The sequence below is a fragment of the Geotrypetes seraphini genome, chromosome 7, assembly GCF_902459505.1.
Source record: "Geotrypetes seraphini chromosome 7, aGeoSer1.1, whole genome shotgun sequence".
NCBI classification, from domain to species: Eukaryota; Metazoa; Chordata; class Amphibia; order Gymnophiona; family Dermophiidae; genus Geotrypetes; species Geotrypetes seraphini.
The window spans coordinates 54111200-54132803 of record NC_047090.1 but is presented as its reverse complement, the minus strand read 5'-3'; the positions used below and the strand labels follow the sequence as shown (position 1 = coordinate 54132803).

Here is a 21604-nt window from a genome sequence, read left to right as displayed (position 1 = left end):
GTTTCAAGTTTATTTGTGGCTTGATATACCGACCATCACATGTATCTGGGCGATTTACAATATTAAAAATTAAAAAGGTCTAATATAATTTTGATTTAGGTGGGGTATAATAAAAAGAGGGTAAACCTAGAACTATGACGAATTAGGACTGATTAGAAACAAGAGGTTTTGGGGATAGGGAAGCTTTAATTACAATGATAAATAAAAATAAAAGGAAGGGTAGGGGGATGGGGGAGTAACGAGAGGGAGACATCTACCATATCCAAATTTCCACTGAATTTGTGGAGTTCCCTAGCATCCAACACCCTTCCCTGGGACTGAACTTCCTGTTCTATCCAACAGGGTGTCCTGAATGGCATTAAAATCTCCCATATGATGAGGGGGTAGTGACTAGAGAATGACACAGTGGCTTGAAAATGTGCTCACCGTGGGTACGGGGACAAGGCCATCCACTGCCCCATGGTGCGGTGAATGGCCTTGTCCTTGCAGTTAAGGGAGGGAATGCACGTGGTCACTGATTGCACGTGGCCCCTTCCCTCCTTACTACCTACCTGAGTCTATCTATCTCCCTCCCTACCCCTTACCTTCGTGGTGCTTCCGCCCACAAACGCATGCTACTGCTCGCAGGCTCTGAAGGCGTTGAAGAAGTTACTCAATCTGAAAAGCGCCGCAAAGGTAAGGGGGAGGGAGGGAGATAGATAAACTCAGGTAGGTAGGAAGGAAGGAGGGGCCCGTGCGAGGGGTGCCGAAGGGCGGTGAGGTAGCTAGAGGGAAGGGTGGTGGAGGAAAGGAACAGACGCTGAAAGGAAAGGGAGGAGACAGAGTGGGGAGAAGATGCTGAAGGGAAATGTGGAAGACAGAGTGGGGAGAAGACGCTGAAGGGAAATGGGGAAGACATAGTGGGGAGAAAACGCTGAAGGGAAATGGGGAAGACAGAGTGGGGAGAAGACCCTGAAGGGAAATGGGAAACAGAGAATGGGGAGAAGATGCTGGAAGGGAAGAAGACAGAGATGCTAGACTATGGGGGGAGCGGAGGGAAGAAGATGGGTGCCAGACCAATTGGGGTGGGGGGTGGAGAGTTACTGTAACAGACTGGAGCAAATGGAAGACGCAGAGAGAAGACAGACAGTGGATGAAAGGAATTGAATGAGAAGATGAGGAAAGCAGAAATCAGACAAAAAAAGTAGAAAATTTTTTTTCTATTTATTTATTTTCCTTTAGGATAAAGTAGTATATTAGTTGTGTTTATAAAAATGTATAAACAAAGCCCTGCCAGCTGAACATCTCTTTCTCTAGTTCAGCAGCCAGAACTTTGATTTATAAGGAAAAAATAAGCTAAATATTGCAGTACTGAGGCTTGTATGGATGCTGCGGGGATAGTAGTCGCGGGGAAGGGGTGGGGACATGGACGGTGGTCGCGGGGATGAGGTGGTGATGGGGAGAAATTTTTTCCCCATGTCATTCTCTAGTAGTGACTGTAAGGCAACAGCTTACACATCAAGGTAGTGTAAAATGAGGAATCACACACTGTAAGGGAATATACACTGTGTGACCAGACAGGCTCTGCGCCTGCCAGCGTCCCAGTTAAGTCAGAAGGTAAAGTAAAGGGTAAACCCAGGAAGGGAGTTTACAAGATCCGTCCTGGCCCCGATGATGATAATTTCTCCGGCAACCACCAGGAGGAGCCTGAGCTTGCTGAGAAGGTATTAGGTAGTGAGTATTTGGGTCACCACTGAAGCAGCCCAAGAGCTACTTTGTTCCCTGCTGACTCAGCCAGGTTAGGGCGTGTCCTAGGATAGAAAAGCCAGCTGTTGGGAACAAACAGGGAGGCAAGCTAGGGAGAAGGTTTAGGCCTTTTCTCCCTGAGGATCTCCCTGGGCCAAACAGGAGCGACCAAGCCTCACCGATGGAGGTAGAGGAAGCTGGAGATGCCCTGAATGGATCTTTATAATCAAAACAACTGACCCTAAGAGTATTCTGTCTGAAGAGGGTGATCAAAAAAAACTTTTATAAAAGCTCAGAGATATGGAACTCTGGAGGGAAGGCTGAAAAACCTCCCTGTGTAAAGAGTTCACCTTCCAGTCATTGCTACTATATATGTTTTTTGATCACGCTCATAGACTAGGATTTTTTCATTAAATTTGAAGAACTTTACACAATTTCAAAATATGATAGTAATTTTCCTTTCTTCTTATGTCAATCATGCGAAAAGTCACTGCATAAATAGATTAGAAAAGCGTTCACTTAGCTTGCAACTGTTTAGAAAAGCGTTCACTTAGCTTTTTGTAACTGGTTTTGTAACTGTTTTGTTTTTGGGACTGTTTTGTTTGAGCTTTACTATTTTGGTTTTTTTCCTTTGTGAAGCTGGAAGTGTCTCTGGGGAGAGGTTTACTGTCACCCAGGGAGGGAATTTTGAAAGCCTTTGAAAAGCTTTTTCTTGCAAACCTAAGACACTCGCCTAATCCTAGCAGAACTGCAAATTGCTGCTAGAGGCTTTACCTGTGAAAGTGTGAACTGTTTGAAAGTGATACACAGGACTGGAGTTTGATTTTGAACCTGATTTAGAATACAGGCTGTGCTGGCTCTGGGGAGAGCCTTGACTCAAATAATACTGACTGTGTTTAAGGCAAGGAAAGTTGGGATTTTTTTTTTGTCTACATTGTTTCTTTGCCTGCTTGTGAGTTTTGCCTGAAGCATTATTATCCTTATTTGAGGCATCCTGACATATTTTTGTTTGTTGTGAGTTCCACAGGTGTGTCAATCTGTTCCTGCAGGGTGACTCTAGGCCGGGTCACACGCTGCTGTACTTATTAGGTTTAGCCACTAGAGGTGCCATTGAGTTCTGGTCCGGAACAGCGGCTTGGCTACAACTGCAAAACATTTCCTACCGGGAAATCATCCCCCAACAAGAGCACATACATCCCCCTCCTCATCTTTATCCAAGACCTGTAAATTATCTACCAGTCCCTTTCGGAACAAGGTCGTCACCCCCCTCCGTTTGGTTGGTGCTGAGGCGATACACTCCCCTACCCATAACTGCTTCAATTTTCAATGTTTAATGTCATTCAGATTTGTTTCTTGTAGCATGGCCACGTCTACCTTATGGCACTGCAGTTGTTGCAATATTTTAGAGCATTTAATAGGTGAATTAATCCCCCCACATTCCAGGTTACAAACTGTTTAAGTCAGTGCACCATCCATAGCATAATCCATAGAGCCTGGTCATCCCAGCTCCTGCCCAGGCTACCACACTGCAATGAGAGGAACAACCTGCTCTAGCTGTAAAGGGTGAAATCTACCCCCACACTGAACCACCCCCTAACAGCCAACCATATCTCCTCCTCCCCCCTTCCCTACTGTGCATCTTGAGCCAACCCAACTAGGTCCATCTAGAAGACGTAAGCACCAACCCAACTTGCTGACTCATAACCAATTCTCCATTCCAACACCCCTACATACTACCCCCCATCCGCAAACTGCCCCACCTAATCAAAACACATACAGGTTCTCTTTCCCTTCAACAACACCCCCCCCCCACCAAGAACTCATGCATACCTTACAATCATACTCAGTACCCCACAACAATACTTTGTCCATCCTCTAATAAGTTCTGTATCCCACCAGAACAGGATAAAACTGCAGTCACAGTCTCTGGTACCAACAGTTCAAGTGGGCAAAGCAATGTCCTTCTGCACAGGCAAGCTTTTAGTTGAGGCTCCTCAGTTCCGACGCTTCCATCTGGCAGGTTTTTCGAACTCTTGCGCCCCATGCTCTGCGGTCTCTCAGGAAGGTTTGATGCGGCCATAGTTTTCAATGCTGTCCAAGCCTCCTCCAATGTGCGTACTTTTTGGGTGATGTAAGCGCCAATGCAAAAGGGTAAAGCCACCAGTATCTAAGACCCTCCTTTAAGTAGGAGGTCACTGGTTGCATGTCTTTGCTTCCGAAGTGTGGAAGAAACCACATCTTGATATATTTCCACTTTGGCAGCTTCCGTGCTGCCTAAAATATTTCTTCTTTAAGTTTAAAGCTGGCGAGGCATATTACGATGTCCCTTGGCAAGTTAGCCTTTGAGCATCCCAATGCACGGTGTGCCTGTTCTATATCAATGACCGGCAGGGACCCCCTCAGGGCTTCTAGCTTGTGCTAGCACATTAGCACAAATGTACTGGGCAACCTGCTGCGCGTCTAGGAAATCCGTCACCTCTGGCACTCCCTAGATCCACAGATTACACCTCCAAGTGCGGTTCTCTAGGTCCTCAATTTTATCCCACAAGGGTGATTCTTCAGTGCGCAGGTTATCCACTTCTTGCTGAACATTAATTAAATCCTCTGCTAGGCCTGTCACCAAGCAAGCTCCACCAGTTCATGCTTGAGGTTCGTAATCACCTTTGTAACATCCTGGTGCATGGTTGGTGTCTCACTGCCATCTGCTGTCTCTTGTCAAGGAGGATGCACTGTTAAGTGGGGTGTTTTCCTAATTTTGTGTGCAGCTCCATCGGAGCTCTGTTCAAAGGTGTCCAGCCATGTTAGTGATGTCACTTTCTCCAGAATTTGTATATTTTATGTATGCTATTTCAAGTTATATATGTGAATATTGTAATCTGCTTAGTTTATAAGAGGAATATAAATTTTTAAAATAAATAAATATCAAGCATCTACCACCTGGTACACTTCTAGTCACAATGGATGTAGAATCAATTTACAGCAACAGCCCCCATGCAGGTGGCATTGCTGCATGTGAAAATTTTCTAAAAACATTACCCTGGACTACCAACACACACCAAAAACTATTACAGCATTAATCAAATTAATTCTAACTCACAACTATTTTCCTTTTAATAATATTATCTAGCTGCAAATCATGGGCACTGCTATGGGCACCAGGATGGCACCACAATATGCAAACCTCTTCATTGCAGGACTAAAAGAGACATTTCTAAATACATATCAGACAAAACACTTGAAATACCACTGGTATATTGAAGACATTTTTATGATTTGGGCTGAGAGAGAAGAGACTCTCAAACAATTTGTCTTTCAATAGATGTTGTTAGATGCTATCGACTCATGCTTGAGTTCTAGCGACTTGATGAATTGCAGATCTAAAAAGAAATCAGTTTTGTGCTAGTCCAGAAAGGTCTTCTAGGGTCATCCCCATGGTTGTTGGGGTCCAAAAAACACACTAGGGCTTATTTTCGGTGGATGTCTTATATTTTTTTAATGAACAACTCTCCCTTCCTCTCCTCCACCCCAATTCTTCCCCTTTCCTTTCTCCCCCCCAATGTGCAGCATCTTTTGTCCCCTTACCCATCCCCTTGTATAGAATCTTTCTATCCCTCCCATCCCCCTGTGCAACAGAACCCCACCAACCCCCTCTCACTCATCCATTTGTGCAGTATCTTTCTATCCCTCCCTCCCATCCTCCTGTGCAGTAGAACCCCACCGACCCACCGTGAGACCGATATAAGGCCCCAAAAACAGCTGTGGTGACAGTGCTCTGAATGGGCTGCTTCGCAGCCTTCCCTGCCACCACTGCTGTTTTTGGAGGGTAGGGCTTATACTAGGAGCATCTATAAAAATCATGCTAAGGCTTATTTTTGGGATAGGTCTTATTTTCGGGGACATACAAAATGGCAGCCTTTACCTTCCTGGTGCATCCTGGGATGCACGGGGAGAGTCCTAAGGCCCTGATTTTTTGACAGCTCAGATCTGCCAGAAAATTTTACTTCATCCCACCGTCCCACAAACAACCCCGGCAAGAGGGATGCCCATTCACTCCTGCTGCTGGTGGTTCCCACACCTTGACCCCTCCACCACGGCAGGAGAGGTGCCCACTCCCCTCTGCCGCCGATGATTCCTACCCCAATCCCCCAACCCCCACACCTCTCAGTCCAAGGCCAGCCGGAGGGATGCCTGCTGGCAGGCCTGCCTCTTCAAAATGGTGGGCCTTCCTCTCCCCAGTGCATCCTGTAATGCACTGTGGAGAGGCCTAAGGCTCTGATTGGCTTTAAGCTTGCCCAGGCTCTTAAGGCCCCTCCGTAAGTGCCTGGGTTAATCATCTAGCCAGCCAGCCTTGGACTGAGAGGTGCGGGGTGTCGAGGGATGGGCATCACCAGCGGCAGGATGGAAGGGGGATGTCGGGGGGTGGGAATCACCAGCAGCAAGAGGAAATGGGCATTCCTCCTGCCAGGGGTGCGAATCATTGGTGGCAGGAGGGAGTGGGCATCCTTCCTGCTGGGGGGAGGGAGTTATCGGAGAGGGGAATCACCGGCAGCAGGAGAGCATAGGCATCACTCCTGCCAGGAATGTCGGGGGGATGGAGACCCTGGCGGTGGGAGGGAGCGGGTATTCCTCCTGCCATCCTTTAAATCAGGATTGTTGGGGTTTTTTTTAATGTACAGGTGTATTCTGCACATGTGCTGATTGCTATCACCAGCAATTCGTCACATATATATATAGCGACCCTCCACGAACCTCATTTATATGCGTGGGTTTTTGAGAATGACTTGTCTTTTGAAAAACATTATATTTAAACCTGCAACAGGGATTTTACCGCAAAGTTTTGAGAATCCTTCCTTTGGGGATATATCTGTCCTAAAACTGAATGTAAGGAGTACTATAACAATGAAAAACTCTAGAAGCAATGCCAGCAATAAATGACGTATTCATTACCTGGGCATGTAAAGCACACGTTCGGCCACCACAAATCCCACCCTGAAGAAGAGATTGCTGGCTGGAATGAATGGTAAAACCAAGAAAAGCAAGCCAACCAAAATCTCCTTGTGTTCCATTTTCTGTAAAAACAAAATTAGAGACTTCAATAAAGAAAGAAAAAAACACCTTACTACACTTCATCAAATTATAAGGTGAAATCTGTGCTCTGAATTAAAAAAGAGCCTCAAACCTACAGTTGTTCTGTAGTATAAGCATATTCAATGTATTTAACACACTGCTATCAAAACAACTTGTGTCTGAGTTGTATTGACACACATTTATGGGAAGTCACTCTGTAAAGTCCAATAGAATGTCCAAGGTATAATTCATAAATCACTCAATCACTAAATCAAAACAAATGCTAGGAAGTTTTTCTTCACCTAACCTGGACACCTGGAATGCACTTCCAGATGGCGATAGGACAGAGTACGGTATTGGGGTTCAAGAAGGGATTGGACAATTTTCTGTTGGAAAAAGGGATAGAAGGGTATAGATAGAGGATTACTGCACAGGTGTTGGACCTGTTGGGCCACCGCGTAAGCGGACTGCTGGGCACGATGGACCTCAGGTCTGACCCAGCGGAGGCACTTCTTATGTTCTTATATCCTCTCTTAATTGAACTCTGCTCAGAGACATGAAGGCAGTGTACCACCGCCTCACCAGAGTGTTCAATACGGGTCAGTGTTCAATACGCAGTGTTCAATACGGGTCAGAACTACTACTGATAGTTATTATTTACTTTACAGAGTGACTTCCCATAAATTTGTATTATTCATCTGTAGTCACTCAACAAATAATAATTGTTGAGTTTATTGGCCCTTGAGTATTTCTTGACTAAGTTGTATTGACTGCATATTTTACATTTAGCAATTTGGAATGCTTAGCAGTACTGCACAAAATACTGTTAAGAAATTCCAATATACAGCAGTAATGCAGGCTGACTGAACACTTAGCAGTATACTTGGTATTAAGCTGAAAGGCATGACATGTTTGTTTGAGGTTTAAATATTATCACTAACTAATGTATAATGGTATAATCAATGTAAATTTGACTACTCGTGAATGGTAAATTAACCTTGCTATTCATATACCGGTATATTTAAATTTAATTTACCTTGTTTAAACATCAGATAGCAACAATTATTGAACATATTTATTTAGGTTTTTTTTCATACTTGCTATTGATTTATTTAGTTGCAACAAACACAACTATTTAAATGTTTAACCGGGAAAGATGGTTGAAGCGCTGATAAAGGACCGCATCATCAATCACCTTGACAGACGCAAACTGATGAGGGCCAGCCAGAACAGCTTCAGCAAAGGAAGATCTTGCTTGACAAACTTACTGCACTTCTTTGAAGGAGTAAATGGGCAGATAGACAAAGGTGACCCAGTCAACATCGTATATCTAGATTTTCATAAGGCGTGCAACAAGGTTCTGCATGAACGCCTACTTTGGAAAATTGCAAGCCACAGAATCAAGGGTGATATACTCATGTAGATTAAAAACTGGTTGGCTGATAGGAAGAAGAGAGTGGGGGGTGAATGGACAATACTTGGACTGGAAAAGCATCGCGAGTGGAGTGTCGCAGGGTTTGGTGCTCGGGCTTATGCTCTTCAACATATTTATAGTCAAATATATTTTATTGAGCAAGCAAAAAAGAAACAGTACAAGCAACATAGTACAAAATCAGCTCAACAGGATTTGTAAGAACCCCCCCCCCCCTTCCCAACCCAAACCCCCCCCACCTCCGGGTCCTCCTTCCAAAACACAGGAACCAAAAACAAAAAGAGAAATAATACAGGAAACTAAGAAAGGGGAAAACACAAAAGGAAATCAGCAGTTGAGTAACCGTCTACGAGCCAGAGGGGTTAAGGTATTCCAGAAGGGTTCCCAAGTGCTCTGAAAGAGGCGGCCCTGGCGAGAAGACAAATCTTTCACATCCCTCCGTTCCCACATTAAGAGAGAAATCATTCGACATCTCCACAGGGAATAATCCGGAGCATCAGCCTCAAGCCATTTCATCAATATTCATTTCAAAGCAATCAGAACAGTCCACTTGAGGAAAGTTGCAACTCCTTTAGAGCGGGGAAAGTGGTGAGGAACCGACCCAAATAAGAGCAGAGGCAAGCTGCGAAAGGTGATGTGCCAAAGCTGTTCAACAAAAGTAAAAATAGCAGTCCAGAAAAGCTGAACCCGAGGGCAGGTCCAAAACATGTGTCCCAATCCCGCTTCCGGAGCCTGACAACGTAAGTAGGCTGCGTCAAGACGGAAATGGGACAAATAAGCCCTGCGAGGTGAAATGTATAAACGAAAAATCAATTTAAAATGTTGTTCCCAAAATGTAGTATATTTGCGGAAAGCAGGCAAGCGACAGACCGCCTGAAGTAACACATCAGAGGGCAAATCAACAGCAAGGTCACGAGACCAAGCCTCCCGCAACCGAGCGTGATCAAACAAAGGGGATTCATCCTTCAGATGGCGATGATGGAACTTGAGGGGGACCGAATGTTGGGAACCAATAGTGAAAGCCGTGGATAACAGCTCATGGCAGGAGACTTGTAAAGAGCCAGAAGGCAAGGAAGAAATGTAATGGTGAATTTGCAAAAAAGCAAAATGGTCAGTGGGGGGAAGGTCAAAGGTAGCTCGCAGCTGAGCAAATGGTTGAAGAGTTCCATCATCATTAAGCAACTGAAAAACATAATGAATACCCTTCGCTTCCCACCGAGCAAAACTCGGCCCATCAATCCCAGGTAAGAAATAACTATTAAAGCGGAGAGGTAGGAAGGGAGAGACAGAGGAAGAAAGGGAGTGAAATTTACAGACCCACCGCCAAACCTTCCGCAAGGGTCGATGCAGGATGCGCACAGAGAGAGAATCAGGTTCGAGAGAAGGAACAGAATGAAGATAGGCACTAAAATGAGTAGATTGAAAACAGGAAAGTTCCAAAGAAGAATTAGTAAACGCTGAAGTACCCCTAAAAAGGTCATTAACATGACGCATTCCACAGCAAACCGTTAAATAGCGAAGATTCAGCAGGCCCAGGCCACCCCTATACCAGGGAGTCGCCGCCCTCTTATAAGTCACACGAGGTCGCTTCCCAGCCCAAAGAAATTTCTGGACCAGGCGCTCCAAGTGGCGCTCGTCACGCGAAGTCAGATAAAGGGGAAGGACCTGAAAAACATAAAGCCAACAGGGAACAATGAGCATGTTATACAGGTGCACCCGACCCAGAAGCGAGAAGGGGAGAGATTCCCAAAGGGTCAATTTATTCTGGAGGGCCTGAAACAGCGGGGGAACATTCAACCGATACAGACTAGAGAGGTCTAATGGAATAGTAACCCCCAGATACCGTAATGTAGAATCCGCCCAGTGAAGAGGAAAGTCACCCCTCCACGAAGTACGTAAGTCCGGCGGAAAAGGTAAAGCCAAGGATTTATCCAAATTAAGAGAAAGTCCCGAATAAAAAACAAATTCAGAAATAAGGTCCAGGGCCATCGGAAGAGAGTCTGCAGGCCGGGTAAGAATCAAGAACATGTCGTCCGCATAAGCCAGTCTTGAGCTCAAAATCACCCACCACAAGGCCACAGACCTCCGCGCACCCCCGAAGAGTACACAATAAGGATTCCAGAGAAAGAAGAAACAAAAGGGGGGAAGGGGGCAACCCTGCTGGGTGCCACGAAGAATAGGAAAAGAGTCCGAACGGGTCCCGTTGACTAGTAGAGAGGCCTGTGGATTAGAATAGAGGGAACATACGGCTGCCAAATAGAACCCACCCAACCCAACATGTTCCAGTGTACGAAATAAGAAAGACCAAGAAATGCTATCAAACGCCTTGGAGGCATCCAAGCTAACAAAGAGAGTCGGGATCTGGCGAGAGTGACACTGAACAAGAGCAAGAAGGACCTTGCGAACATTGCGTACTGACTGACGGCCCCGAACAAACCCAACTTGATCCTCATGTATAAGTAGCGGTAGATGAGGAGCCAGATGGTCAGCCAGCATACGAGCAAGGAGTTTCAGGTCCACATTTATCAAAGAGATGGGGTGATAAGACCCGGGTAGGTCAGCCTCCTTCCCAGGCTTCAATAGTAAAGTAATGAGGGCCTCAATTGCAAAACGCGGAAAGGAACCCTGAGCAATAGCTGCATTAAAATACGCTAGCAAAGGTCCGAAAAGTGTAGGGGAAAGAAGCTGGTAAAAGTCACCGGAGAACCCATCTGGGCCCGGAGCCCGATCAGAGTGAAGTGCCTTAATAGCGGACTCCAATTCAACCGCCCGAAACGGACTATTAAGAGAAGACACCACTTCCGCGGATAAACCAGGTAGACCAGAAGATTGGAAATAGTCCGTTATCATGTCCTGAGAGACAGCGTCCGGAGCATCATAGAGCCGGCGAAAGAAATCAAAGAGGACCCCAGAGATATCAGATGTGGTGTACACCACCCCACCACTCTGAGTCCGAAGAGATAAAATCGGCCTCTTACCAGTCGTAGCTTTAACTAAACGGGCCATAAGACGACCAGGCTTGTTCCCATAACGAAGAAAACGGTGTTTATAGAAGGCTTTACATTTTTGGGAACGAGAATGGAGGAGCAAGTTTAAAGCCACCTGAGTAGAGAGATAGCCCTCCCGAGTCTCCTGTGAAGGGTGGAGAGAAAAGGACCGCTTCGCCAAACGCAAGGCCCGTTCCAAAGTAATTATCCCCTGGTTAATGCGCTTGTTACGAGCACACAAGAAAGAGATAATTTGTCCCCGGATCACCGCCTTCCCAGCCTCCCAAAACAAGATAGGATCATCCATGTGGGAAGCATTGTTGGTAGAATATTCATCCCACTGAGTCTGTAGAAAGGTTCGAAATTCCTCATCCTGGGCAAGATAAAAAGGAAACCGCCAGGACGAAAGACGACGATACGTGGCGTCCAGAATAACATCCACCCAAATCGGGGCATGATCAGAGATGGACAGCGGACCAATCTCAGCTAACTGAACAGAAGGAAACAAAGATGAGGACAAGAAAATATAATCCAAACGAGACCAAGTGCCATGAGCACGAGAAAGATGAGTATAGTCACGGACCTCAGGGTGAAGAAGACGCCAAGGGTCCACTATGGAAAGAGTATCACAAAAGTCAGAAAGGAGACGACCCTTGGCACCTAAAGAAGAAACAGGTGATCCAGATTTATCCAAAGCAGGGTTCATAACCAAATTAAAATCACCCATGAGAAGAAGGGGATCCCCAGGAAAATTAGAACAAAGTGTAAGCAAGCGTTGCACGAAGGCCGATTCCCCCGAATTGGGGCCATAGACCACTAAAAGGAGATAAGAACTGATATCCAAGGTGAGGCATAAAAGCAGAGATCTGCCATCAGGCGCCTTATCGAGAACTTGCACCCCAATAGGAGAAGACTTCCGAACCAACACTACTACGCCACCATGGCGGCCCTGGGAAGAAGCGAAATAGACCTCCCCTACCCAAGAATGACGCAACTTAAGATGTTCCGCATCCGTCAGGCGAGTCTCCTGAAGACAAGCAATATCCGAACGACCACGCTGCAAGGCAGCCAGAATTTTAGATCGCTTCACTGGAGACATGATGCCTCCCACATTCCAAGAAGTAAGTCTAAAAGGGTTACTCAGGTTAAGAAATCAGAAGAGTAGAATCGGAAAAAGAGCAGCAAATAATAAAGCAAACCACCCCATGGGCCCAGCCACCCCCCAGAGCAGAGATCCCAATCCAACTGCAGCAATTGAGATAAAGACATCAATAAATAAATCAGAAAACAAACAAAATATCCCAAGGTAAGGAGGACCCCCCACCCCCAACAATCCATCCCACCCTAGCCCAAACCTCCCCCCTCCCACGACCTCCCAAAATCCCCCCAAAATCCCACTACAAACATACACCCCAGTCAACGGACGTGGAGTGAGAGAGAGTCACACAAAGATGGCAACAGGGCCCCCGATCCCCCCCACCCCACAGAGCAGTGTAGAGCAAAATCCCCACATACACACTAACAACAACCCAACAGTACCCACAACACACCAGTCTTCGTCCACAGGAGCAGAAGGAAGAGAAAGGGAAGGCCAAGGGTAAAAGGCCCAAGCAGTCCTAAAAAGGGGAACCAGGCAAAATGATACCCCAAAACCCCCCCTCCCCCCCAGCAATCACGCACACACCCAAAAAATCAATCAAACAATGCCAGTCCCAGGCGAAAAACAGTAATAGAAAAGACGGAAAACCCCATTCCCACTAGAGACAGGATTCACAGAAAATAAAGATACCCTATGGAAATCCCTAACCCCAAACAAATCCCCCATACACACCACAGACATCCGAAACAGGCAACAGTATCTTCCATATGTCAGATCTCCCCAGCAGAATAGCAAAAACGCCCAAGCCCTGTACAGCCATGAAAAAAGGAAGATGAGGAACTAAAACTGGGTGCAAACAGCAAAGCGCCGGAGTGGCGTGCAAAGAGGCTAGGATACACCACAAACCTCTCCAACAGTAACAATCCCCAAAACAGACCACAAACCCCTTCAAGGGAGTCCACAGGAGGCAAGCAATGTATAGGAGGCACACAAAGTCCACCGGTAGGCCCAGATGAATCCAGAACTGCCTGCCCGGCTCAGCATCCAGGATGGCCCAAAACACAGGTTCACTGCCCCAGCGCTCCAGGGAAGGAGGACACTGCACAAGAATGTCAGAGGCCAAACCTCCGGCCGGACTGTAGGTGGGTCGAAAGCTGTTCGCCCGGCTCAGCATCCAGGATGGCCTAAGGCACAGGCTCACTGCCCCAGAACCCCAGGGAAGGAGAACACAGTACAGGAATGTCAGGAGCCAAACCTCAGGCAGGACTGCAGGTGAGTCTAGAACTGTCTGCCCGGCTCAACATCCAGGATGGCCCAAAGCACAGGCTCACTGCTCAGCACCCCAGGGAAGGGGGACACAGTACAGGAATGTTAGAGGCTAAACCACAGGCAGGACTGCAACAAAGGTCCCATCCAGGAAACAAGCCCCAAGGAACCACATAAAAAGAACCAATGCAAACAGAAACCATCACCAGGACTCCCAGAACCTCAAGGGGCTGATGATGGGCCAGATTCCCCGGGTAGGGCATCCAGGTAGGCCTGCGCTTCCTCTGCGGTAGCATAGCTCTTCCAGCCGGCGGTCGTCCAAATCCTCAGGGTGGCAGGATAGGAAAGCTGGAACCAATGCTGACGTTCAAAGAGGGCCGAGCAGACCCTGGAAAACCGACGACGCCGGTCCTGCAGCGCAGGGGAGTAGTCCTGGAATAAGCGGACTGTGGCCCCGTCGAAAGCAAGCGTGTTTCTTTTTTTCCTATAATGCCGCATCAGTTCAGCCTTATGCGCTGAATTCAACACTTTAAAGATAGTTACCCGCGCCCGGGTATGGTTGTCGAACCGCTGCCCCAGGCGGTGAGCACGCTCCAATCAGAGGGGCCCCATCCCTGCAGGGAGCGGCAACTCAGACTGTAGCCAGGACTCCAAGGTGGTAATTAAGCTGGCATCAGAGACCGTCTCAGGCAGCCCAATGAGACGCAAATTATCACGTCTGGAGCGGTTTTCTAAATCTTCAAGCTTTTCTTTGAGGCGTCGAAGCAAATTTTTTAAAGAGGAGAGTTCCGCTGCTGAGGCATCGTGAGCGTCTTCCACGTGGGCAATGCGGTGCTCCAGCTCCCCGGTGCGTCTGGTGGTATCAGTGATGGTAGATTCTAGTGAGGCTAGCTTAGAGGAAAGCTGGTCGAATCGGGCATCCAATGCCCGCACCACGGAAGCCGACAATGCTTCTATATGAGCCACAGAAAGCGGGAGCGCGGAACCCGTCTCAGCCGCTGCTGCCATCTTGGAGTCCGCACGCGAGGCTCTCACCTCCCGATCTTTGGTAACGCGGCTAGATTTCCCGCTCATATTAGGGCTGCCCGACTGAAGATAACGGTCCATACACCGCAAAAACACAAGTCACAGCCAAAAATGTTGAAATCCAGTAGTAAACGGGTACAGGGGGATCCAGGGCCCCGGAGCTCAAGCAAAACACGTCTTGCCCGGCTCAGCACATCACGTGACTCCCTTCAACATATTTATAAACGACCTAGAACTTGGCATGATGAGTGAGGTGATTAAATTTGCAGATGATACAAAGTTATTCAGAGTAGTGAAGATACAGAATAGAGAATGACACGGGGAAAAAATCTGTCCCCGTCACCGCCCCGTCCCCGGCCCACCATCCTCTGCACCGCCCCGTCACCGCCATTCCATTCACCGCCCCGTCACCGTCACTGCCATCCCTTTCACCGCCCCGTCACCGCCACTGCCATCCCATTCACCGCCCCGTCACCGTCCCCGCAGCATCCATATAAGCCTTAGTACTCTAATATTTAGCGTATTCCATTCTTATAAATTAAAGTTCCTGCTGCTGAACTAGAGAAAGAGATGTTCAGCTGGCAGGGCTTTGTTTATAAATTTTTATTAACACAACTAATATACCACCATAATGTTTCCGACAGAGGACAAGTATGCAATAAATGCATTTTGCTGTTTCAATGCCAGTGCTCAGCAGAACAACAGACAGCAATATGGACTTTCACCTTATGTAGTACTTTTTTAATATATAAAAATAGGCAAAATTAGTTGCTGTTTTATCATTATATTTTCTTGCCATTATAGTATTCTTCATTGATCATTTTTCTTTTTAAATTCAAAACAAATTCAACCTATCTTGTGTCCCAGCATGAATTCATGTTTCATTCAATTGGCTGTTTCAAGGGAATTAACCCTCCAACTTCCATTTGCAAAAATACCCAATGTTGTTCCTTCTATGAGCAATATTTAAATTATGAGGAACAACATTGGGTATTTTTGCTGAATTGTGTGACAGCATTTGGGCTGAACATGAAGATTGAAAATGCCTGGTTAGCCCTGGACAGATGATTTGAACAGCCAGGAGCCTGTCCTGGCCATTTAAATCATTTTGAATATCTAGTCCAATGATAACAGAATTAGGGTGATTATAGAAACATAGAACTTTGTTGATCACTAAAAACAGTGGAGACTAAGGGTCTATCAAGCTCAGCATCCTGTCTTTGACACTGGCCAGTCTTGGTCTTTGGAACTGCCCATTGTGTCAGAAGCAATAGGGATTAAGTGACTTGCCCAGGGTCACAAGGAGTGTAGTGTAGCTCTAACCACTGGATTTAGAAGTTGGCTTCTTTTGGGATCTTTAACTCATCATCGCTAGGACTCGAATCTGAGTCCGTGGCACCTAACATAGAATGGAATTAGTATGGCAAAGTAATGAAGAATGGTCCAGCAGCCCCCACCCTCCCTCCACCTCACCTTATATTCGTTCCGAGTTTGCCGGCTTCCTTTTTCCCTAGCCGCACGCGTTCAAAAAGCCGTGCATTTAGCCAGCTCCCTCCCTCCACCTCACCTTAAATTTCGAGTTTTCCGGCTTCCTTTTTTCCGAGCGTGTTCAAAAATCCGTGCACGCGCGTCTGCACGAGTCAATCAAACTTCTCCTCTCCTGCAACTTCCTGTTTCCGGTTGCGTCAGAGGAGAAGATTGATTGACTCGCGCAGCCGCGCGTGCACGGATTTTTGAACACGTGCGGCTCGGAAAAAAGGAAGCCGGAAAACTCGAAATTTAAGGTGAGGTGGAGGGAGGGAGCTGGCTAAATGCTACGGGCGGGCGGGCGGTGGCTGCGGGGACCGCGCGATCCTTGATACCTCACTGCGGAGACAAGACCATTCACCGCCCCGCGGGCGGTGAATGGCCTTGTCCCCGTCGCCGCAGCGACTGCTAGTTTTCTTCCCTGTTTTCGGCGGGTGACCCGCGGCTAAAATGCGGTGGCCGCGGGTAAACCGCCACCGTGTCATTCTCTAATACAGAAGTATTGCAAAGACCTACAAAGAGACATAAATACGCTCAAGGAATGGGCCGCGAAATGGCAAATGAGGTTCAACGTGGATAAGTGTAAAGTGATGCATGTCGGTAACAAAAATCGTATGCACGAATACAGGATGTCCGGAGCTATACTCGGAGAGAGCCCCCAGGAAAGAGATTTGGGAGTATTTGTAGACAAGTCAATGAAACCGTCTGCGTAATGTGCGGCGGTGGCGAAAAGAGCTAACAGAATGCTAGGAATGATTAAGAAGGGGATCACAAACAGATCTGAAAAGGGTATTATGCCTTTATACCGGGCCATGGTACGCCCCCACCTGGACTACTGCGTCCAACACAGGACATAGTATTACTGGAAAGGGTCCAGAGAAGAGCGACAAAAATGGTTAAGGAACTGGGGGAGTTGCCATACAACAAGAGGCTAGAGAAACTGGGCCTCTTCTCCCTTGAAAAGAGAAGACTGAGAGGGGACATGATCAAAACATTCAAGATATTGAATGGAATTGACTTAGTAGAGAAAGAGAGATTGTTCACCCTCTCCAAGGTGAAGAGAATGAAAGGGCACTCGCTGAAGTTAGAAGGGAAAAGATTCCGTACAAACGTAAGGAAGTTTTTCTTCACCCAGAGAGTGATAGAAACCAGAGGCTGTTATAGGGGAAAACACCCTTCAGGGATTCAAGACAAGGTTGGATAAGTTCCTACTGAAACAGAACATACGCAAGTACGGCTAGACTCTAATGGGCACTGGTCTTTGACCTAAGGGCAGCTGCATGAGCAGACTGCTGGGCACGATGGACCACTCAGCGGCAATTCTTATGTTCTTATGTGTTACAATTGTAATAATTACATTGTAATGTTATTGCATCATATCACCATTAGGGGGATGTTTTCCTTCACTGTGTAAGACCACGGATTCAACTCAGATTGCCTATTATTATTGGTGCTTGCATGTAGTTCAATATTCAGCTATTTTTCTGCTGGAATGCATTCCTGCAATCTTTTCTGATTACTAATCTGCTGAGACCTTAACCAGTATACACAGTTGTGTGAAGCATGGAGAATCTGAAACTATTTTTGAAAGTGAAATGCTCTTTTGAGAACTGAGGGGCTGATTCTATAAATGGTGCTTAAAGATAAGGCATCCATTTTTCAGACTCTTATACATATAGGTGTCCATATAAATTGAGTAAGAATTATTAACTCTGTTAATGAGCAATAACTGACGTATAAGCGTCAAACCAATATGTGTGATTCTATTAAGAGGAGCCCAGAATATTATACACGCACAATAGAAAAAAGATGCCTTAAGAGATAGTCGTAGACGTGGTTTCAATATATACGTCCTTTCATAGAATCACATTCCGCTCAGCGCTCTTAAGCGTCTTTAGACATCTATATCTTCGCCAAATTTTAGGTGTTGTGAAAGCAAGTCTACTTTTTAGGTGTCCCTCCAGATAGGCATTGTTTAGGTGTCTCTAGATAGATATTTTTAGGCGTAGAACAGAGTTGTAAAGAAAGTACAGGACTATGAATCTGTTTAACAATGCCATTGCTCAACAAATCAAATTGAAATATTTCATACTACACCTCATTCTCAACTGTTGGAAAAAGAACAAAAGAAACAATATTCACGGTGGCTGTTGCCACGGTGGATATTTTTGATGCATAACCTTGACATAATCAATAAGCACCTGGATGACAGATTGTCACTGAAAAAAAAAAAGAATATGTGTTAGTTTCCTGTGGGTTTGAACCTACCACCTGGAGAAGATTGAAAAACAACCTTAACCACAGAGCCACATCAGCACTCAGTAGGAGGTCATGCCCTTCTGAATATATTGGAAGATACACTTTATTGATTGTAGCACTGCAAAGATTCGACACTGTTTTGGACACCAGTTACTGCTCCGGTCACTCCTTACAGTGGCCTGAGATGAATGCTTTATTCATGTGATAGAGTAATAAGCCTTGAAGACTCTTGACAAAGGCCCAGACGCCGAAACACTGTCAGTGTTGAGTCTTTGCAGAAGGAAAAGAGCAGGGAGAACGGAGCGGAGAGGCAGGGGAGGCGCTAGGGAGGCGAAACAAGCAGACCGAAGCCAGTGGAGAGAGGGAGCAGGAGAGGACACATCGGGGCAGCGGCAAGAGTAACTCCGTCCACCCCCACTGCGTCAGCAGCTAGTGTCCAGGCTCCTCCATAAAAGGAGGTGGGCCAACGGGCGCTGCTGCACAAGGCAGAAAGAAAGGAGCAGGGAGAACGGAGCGGAGAGGCAGGGGAGAGCAGGAGAGGCGCTAGGGAGGCGAAACAAGCAGCCCGAAGCCAGCGGAGAAAGGGAGCAGGAGAGGACACATCGGGACAGCGGCGAGAGTAACTCCGCACATCCCCACCGTGTCAGCAGCTAGCGTTCGGGCTCCTCCGTAAAAGGAGGTGGGCCAACGGCGCGCAGCCATTCAGCACGCGGCGAGGTCGCCTTTGCGAAGGAGCCTTAAGAAGGACTGAGCGAATACAGCCAAGGACTCAGCAAAGCACAGGAAGGTAAGGAAAAAGAGGGCACATGAGCAAGGAAAGCACTCACACAAGGTAAAGAAGGAAGGAGAGACACTAGGATCCAGGGACGAGAGAGGGGTAGGCCCGAGGGAGGACAACACTTACTCACAACAAGGGAAGCAAGGAACACACATGCAAGACAAAGAGAAGCAGAGAGGCAGACTGCAGGGACAGAAAAGAGGTAGGCCCACCAGAGGACAGCACTTCTCACAGGCAAAAAGAAGCCAACAGGTAAGTAGGTGAAACCGAGCCAAGCATAAGAGAGAGCTAGCACAAGCACATACAAGCAAAAGGCACCTAACATAGAAACATAGAAACTGACGGCAGAAAAGGGCCACAGCCCATCTAATCTGCCCATACCAATGTCCCACCCCTTAACTCCCTCCTTGAAGAGATCCCACGTGCCAATCTCATTTTTTCTTAAAATCTGGCACACTGCTGGCCTCAATTACCTCTAGTGGAAGACTATTCCAGCGATCAACCACTCTTTCGGTGAAGAAATATTTTCTGGTGTCACCATGAAATTTCCCACCCCTGAGTTTCAACAGATGCCCTCTTGTTGCTGTGGGACCTTTAAGAAAAAAGATATCTTCCTCTACCTCGATACGGCCCGTTACATATTTGAATGTCTCAATCATGTCTCCCCTCTCTCTGCGTTCCTCGAGTGAGTATAGCTGCAATTTAACCAGCCGTTCCTCATACGGGAGATCCTTGAGTCCTGAGACCATCTGGGTGGCCATTCTCTGAACCGACTCAACTCTCCGCACATCTTTGTGGTAATGTGGCCTCCAGAATTGTACACAGTATTCCAGATGGGGTCTCACCATGGATCTGTACAAAGGCATTATGACCTCGGGCTTACGGCTGACGAAGCTCCTACGGATACAACCTATGATTTGTCTAGCTTTGGATGAAGCTTTCTCCACTTGATTGGCAGACTTCATGTATTCACTAATGATCACCCCCAAGTCTCGTTCTGCTACAGTCCTTGCTAGGGTCTCACCATTTAGGGTGTAAGACGTGCATGGATTTTTGCTGCCAAGGTGCATGACCTTGCATTTTCTGACATTGAAACTTAGTTGCCAGGTCCTGGACCAATGCTCCAGTAGGAGTAGGTCATGTGTCATACTGTCGGGTATTGAGCCTTTGTCAGGCACTGTGCTTTTGTCTGTTGTGCTCTTGCCCACTATGTTGCATAGTTTGGCGTCATCGGCGAATAACGTAATTTTACCTCGTAGATCCTTAGCCAAGTCGCTTACGAAGATGCTGAATAGGATCGGGCCCAAGACCGAGCCCTGTGGCACTCTGCTGATCACTTCCGTCGTTTCGGAGGGGGTGCCATTTACCACCACCCTCTGAAGTCTACCACTAAGTCAGTCCTTAACCCATGCAGTTAATGTGTCGCCTAATCCCATCGAACTCATCTTGTTCAATAAGCTGCAGTGTGGGATGCTATCAAATGCAAAATAGCAAATGTCACACCTATCTTCAAAAAGGGATCGAGAGGTGATCCAGGAAACTACAGACCGGTGAGTTTGACTTCAGTACTGGGCAAGATGCGAGAAGCTTGGGGAACGGCTGGATAAGTTGCATCTATATTCACTCGAGGAACGCAGAGAGAGGGGGAACATGATCGAGACGTTCAAATATGTTACGGGCCGTATCGAGGTGGAGGAAGATATCTTTTTTCTTAAAGGTCCCATGGCAACAAGGGGGCATCCGTTGAAACTCAGGGGTGGGAAATTTCATGGTGACACCAGAAAATATTTCTTCACCAAAAGAGTGGTTGATCGCTGGAATAGTCTTCCACTGGAGGTAATTGAGGCCAGCAGCGTGTCAGATTTTAAGAAAAAATGAGATTGGCACGTGGGATCTCTTCACGGAGGGAGTTAGGGGGTGGGACATTGGTATGGGCAGACTAGATGGGCCGTGGCCCTTTTCTGCCGTCAGTTTCTATGTTTCTAAGCACTGATAAAAGACAGTATCTGTGAGCATATAGAAAGAAATAGGCTAATGAAAACGAGCCAGCATGGCTTCTGCAAAGGAAGTTCATGCCAAACAAACTTACTACACTTCTTTGAAGGGATAAACAGCCAGATGGACATAGATATCATATATCTCGACTTCCAAAAAGCTTTTGACAAGGTACCTCATGAGCGGCTACTCAGGAAACTGTGGAAATCATGGGGTGGAAGGGGACGTACATAGATGGGTTAAACACTGGTTGGCAGACAGAAAGCAGAGGGTTGCAGTGAAGAGCCACTACTCGGGCTGGAGAAGGGTAATGAGCAGTGTCCCATAGGGGTCTGTACTCGGGCCGCTGCTGTTCAATGTATTTATAAACGACCTGGAAGCAGGGACAAAGTGTGAAGTTATAAAGTTTGCAGATGACACTAAATTCTGTAGCAGGGTTAAAA

At 46.8% G+C, this 21604-nt stretch overlaps 1 protein-coding gene across 1 annotated transcript in view; it reads right to left on the bottom strand.

Annotated features, from left to right (window-relative positions):
* The window catches only part of TMTC1 (transmembrane O-mannosyltransferase targeting cadherins 1), a 364529-nt gene that overhangs the window by 144647 nt on the left and 198278 nt on the right, over positions 1–21604 (bottom strand). The window contains exon 9 of the mRNA XM_033953227.1: positions 6673–6794. Coding sequence (XP_033809118.1) covers positions 6673–6794 — 122 coding nt within the window. The remainder of the gene's footprint in view (positions 1–6672; positions 6795–21604) is intronic.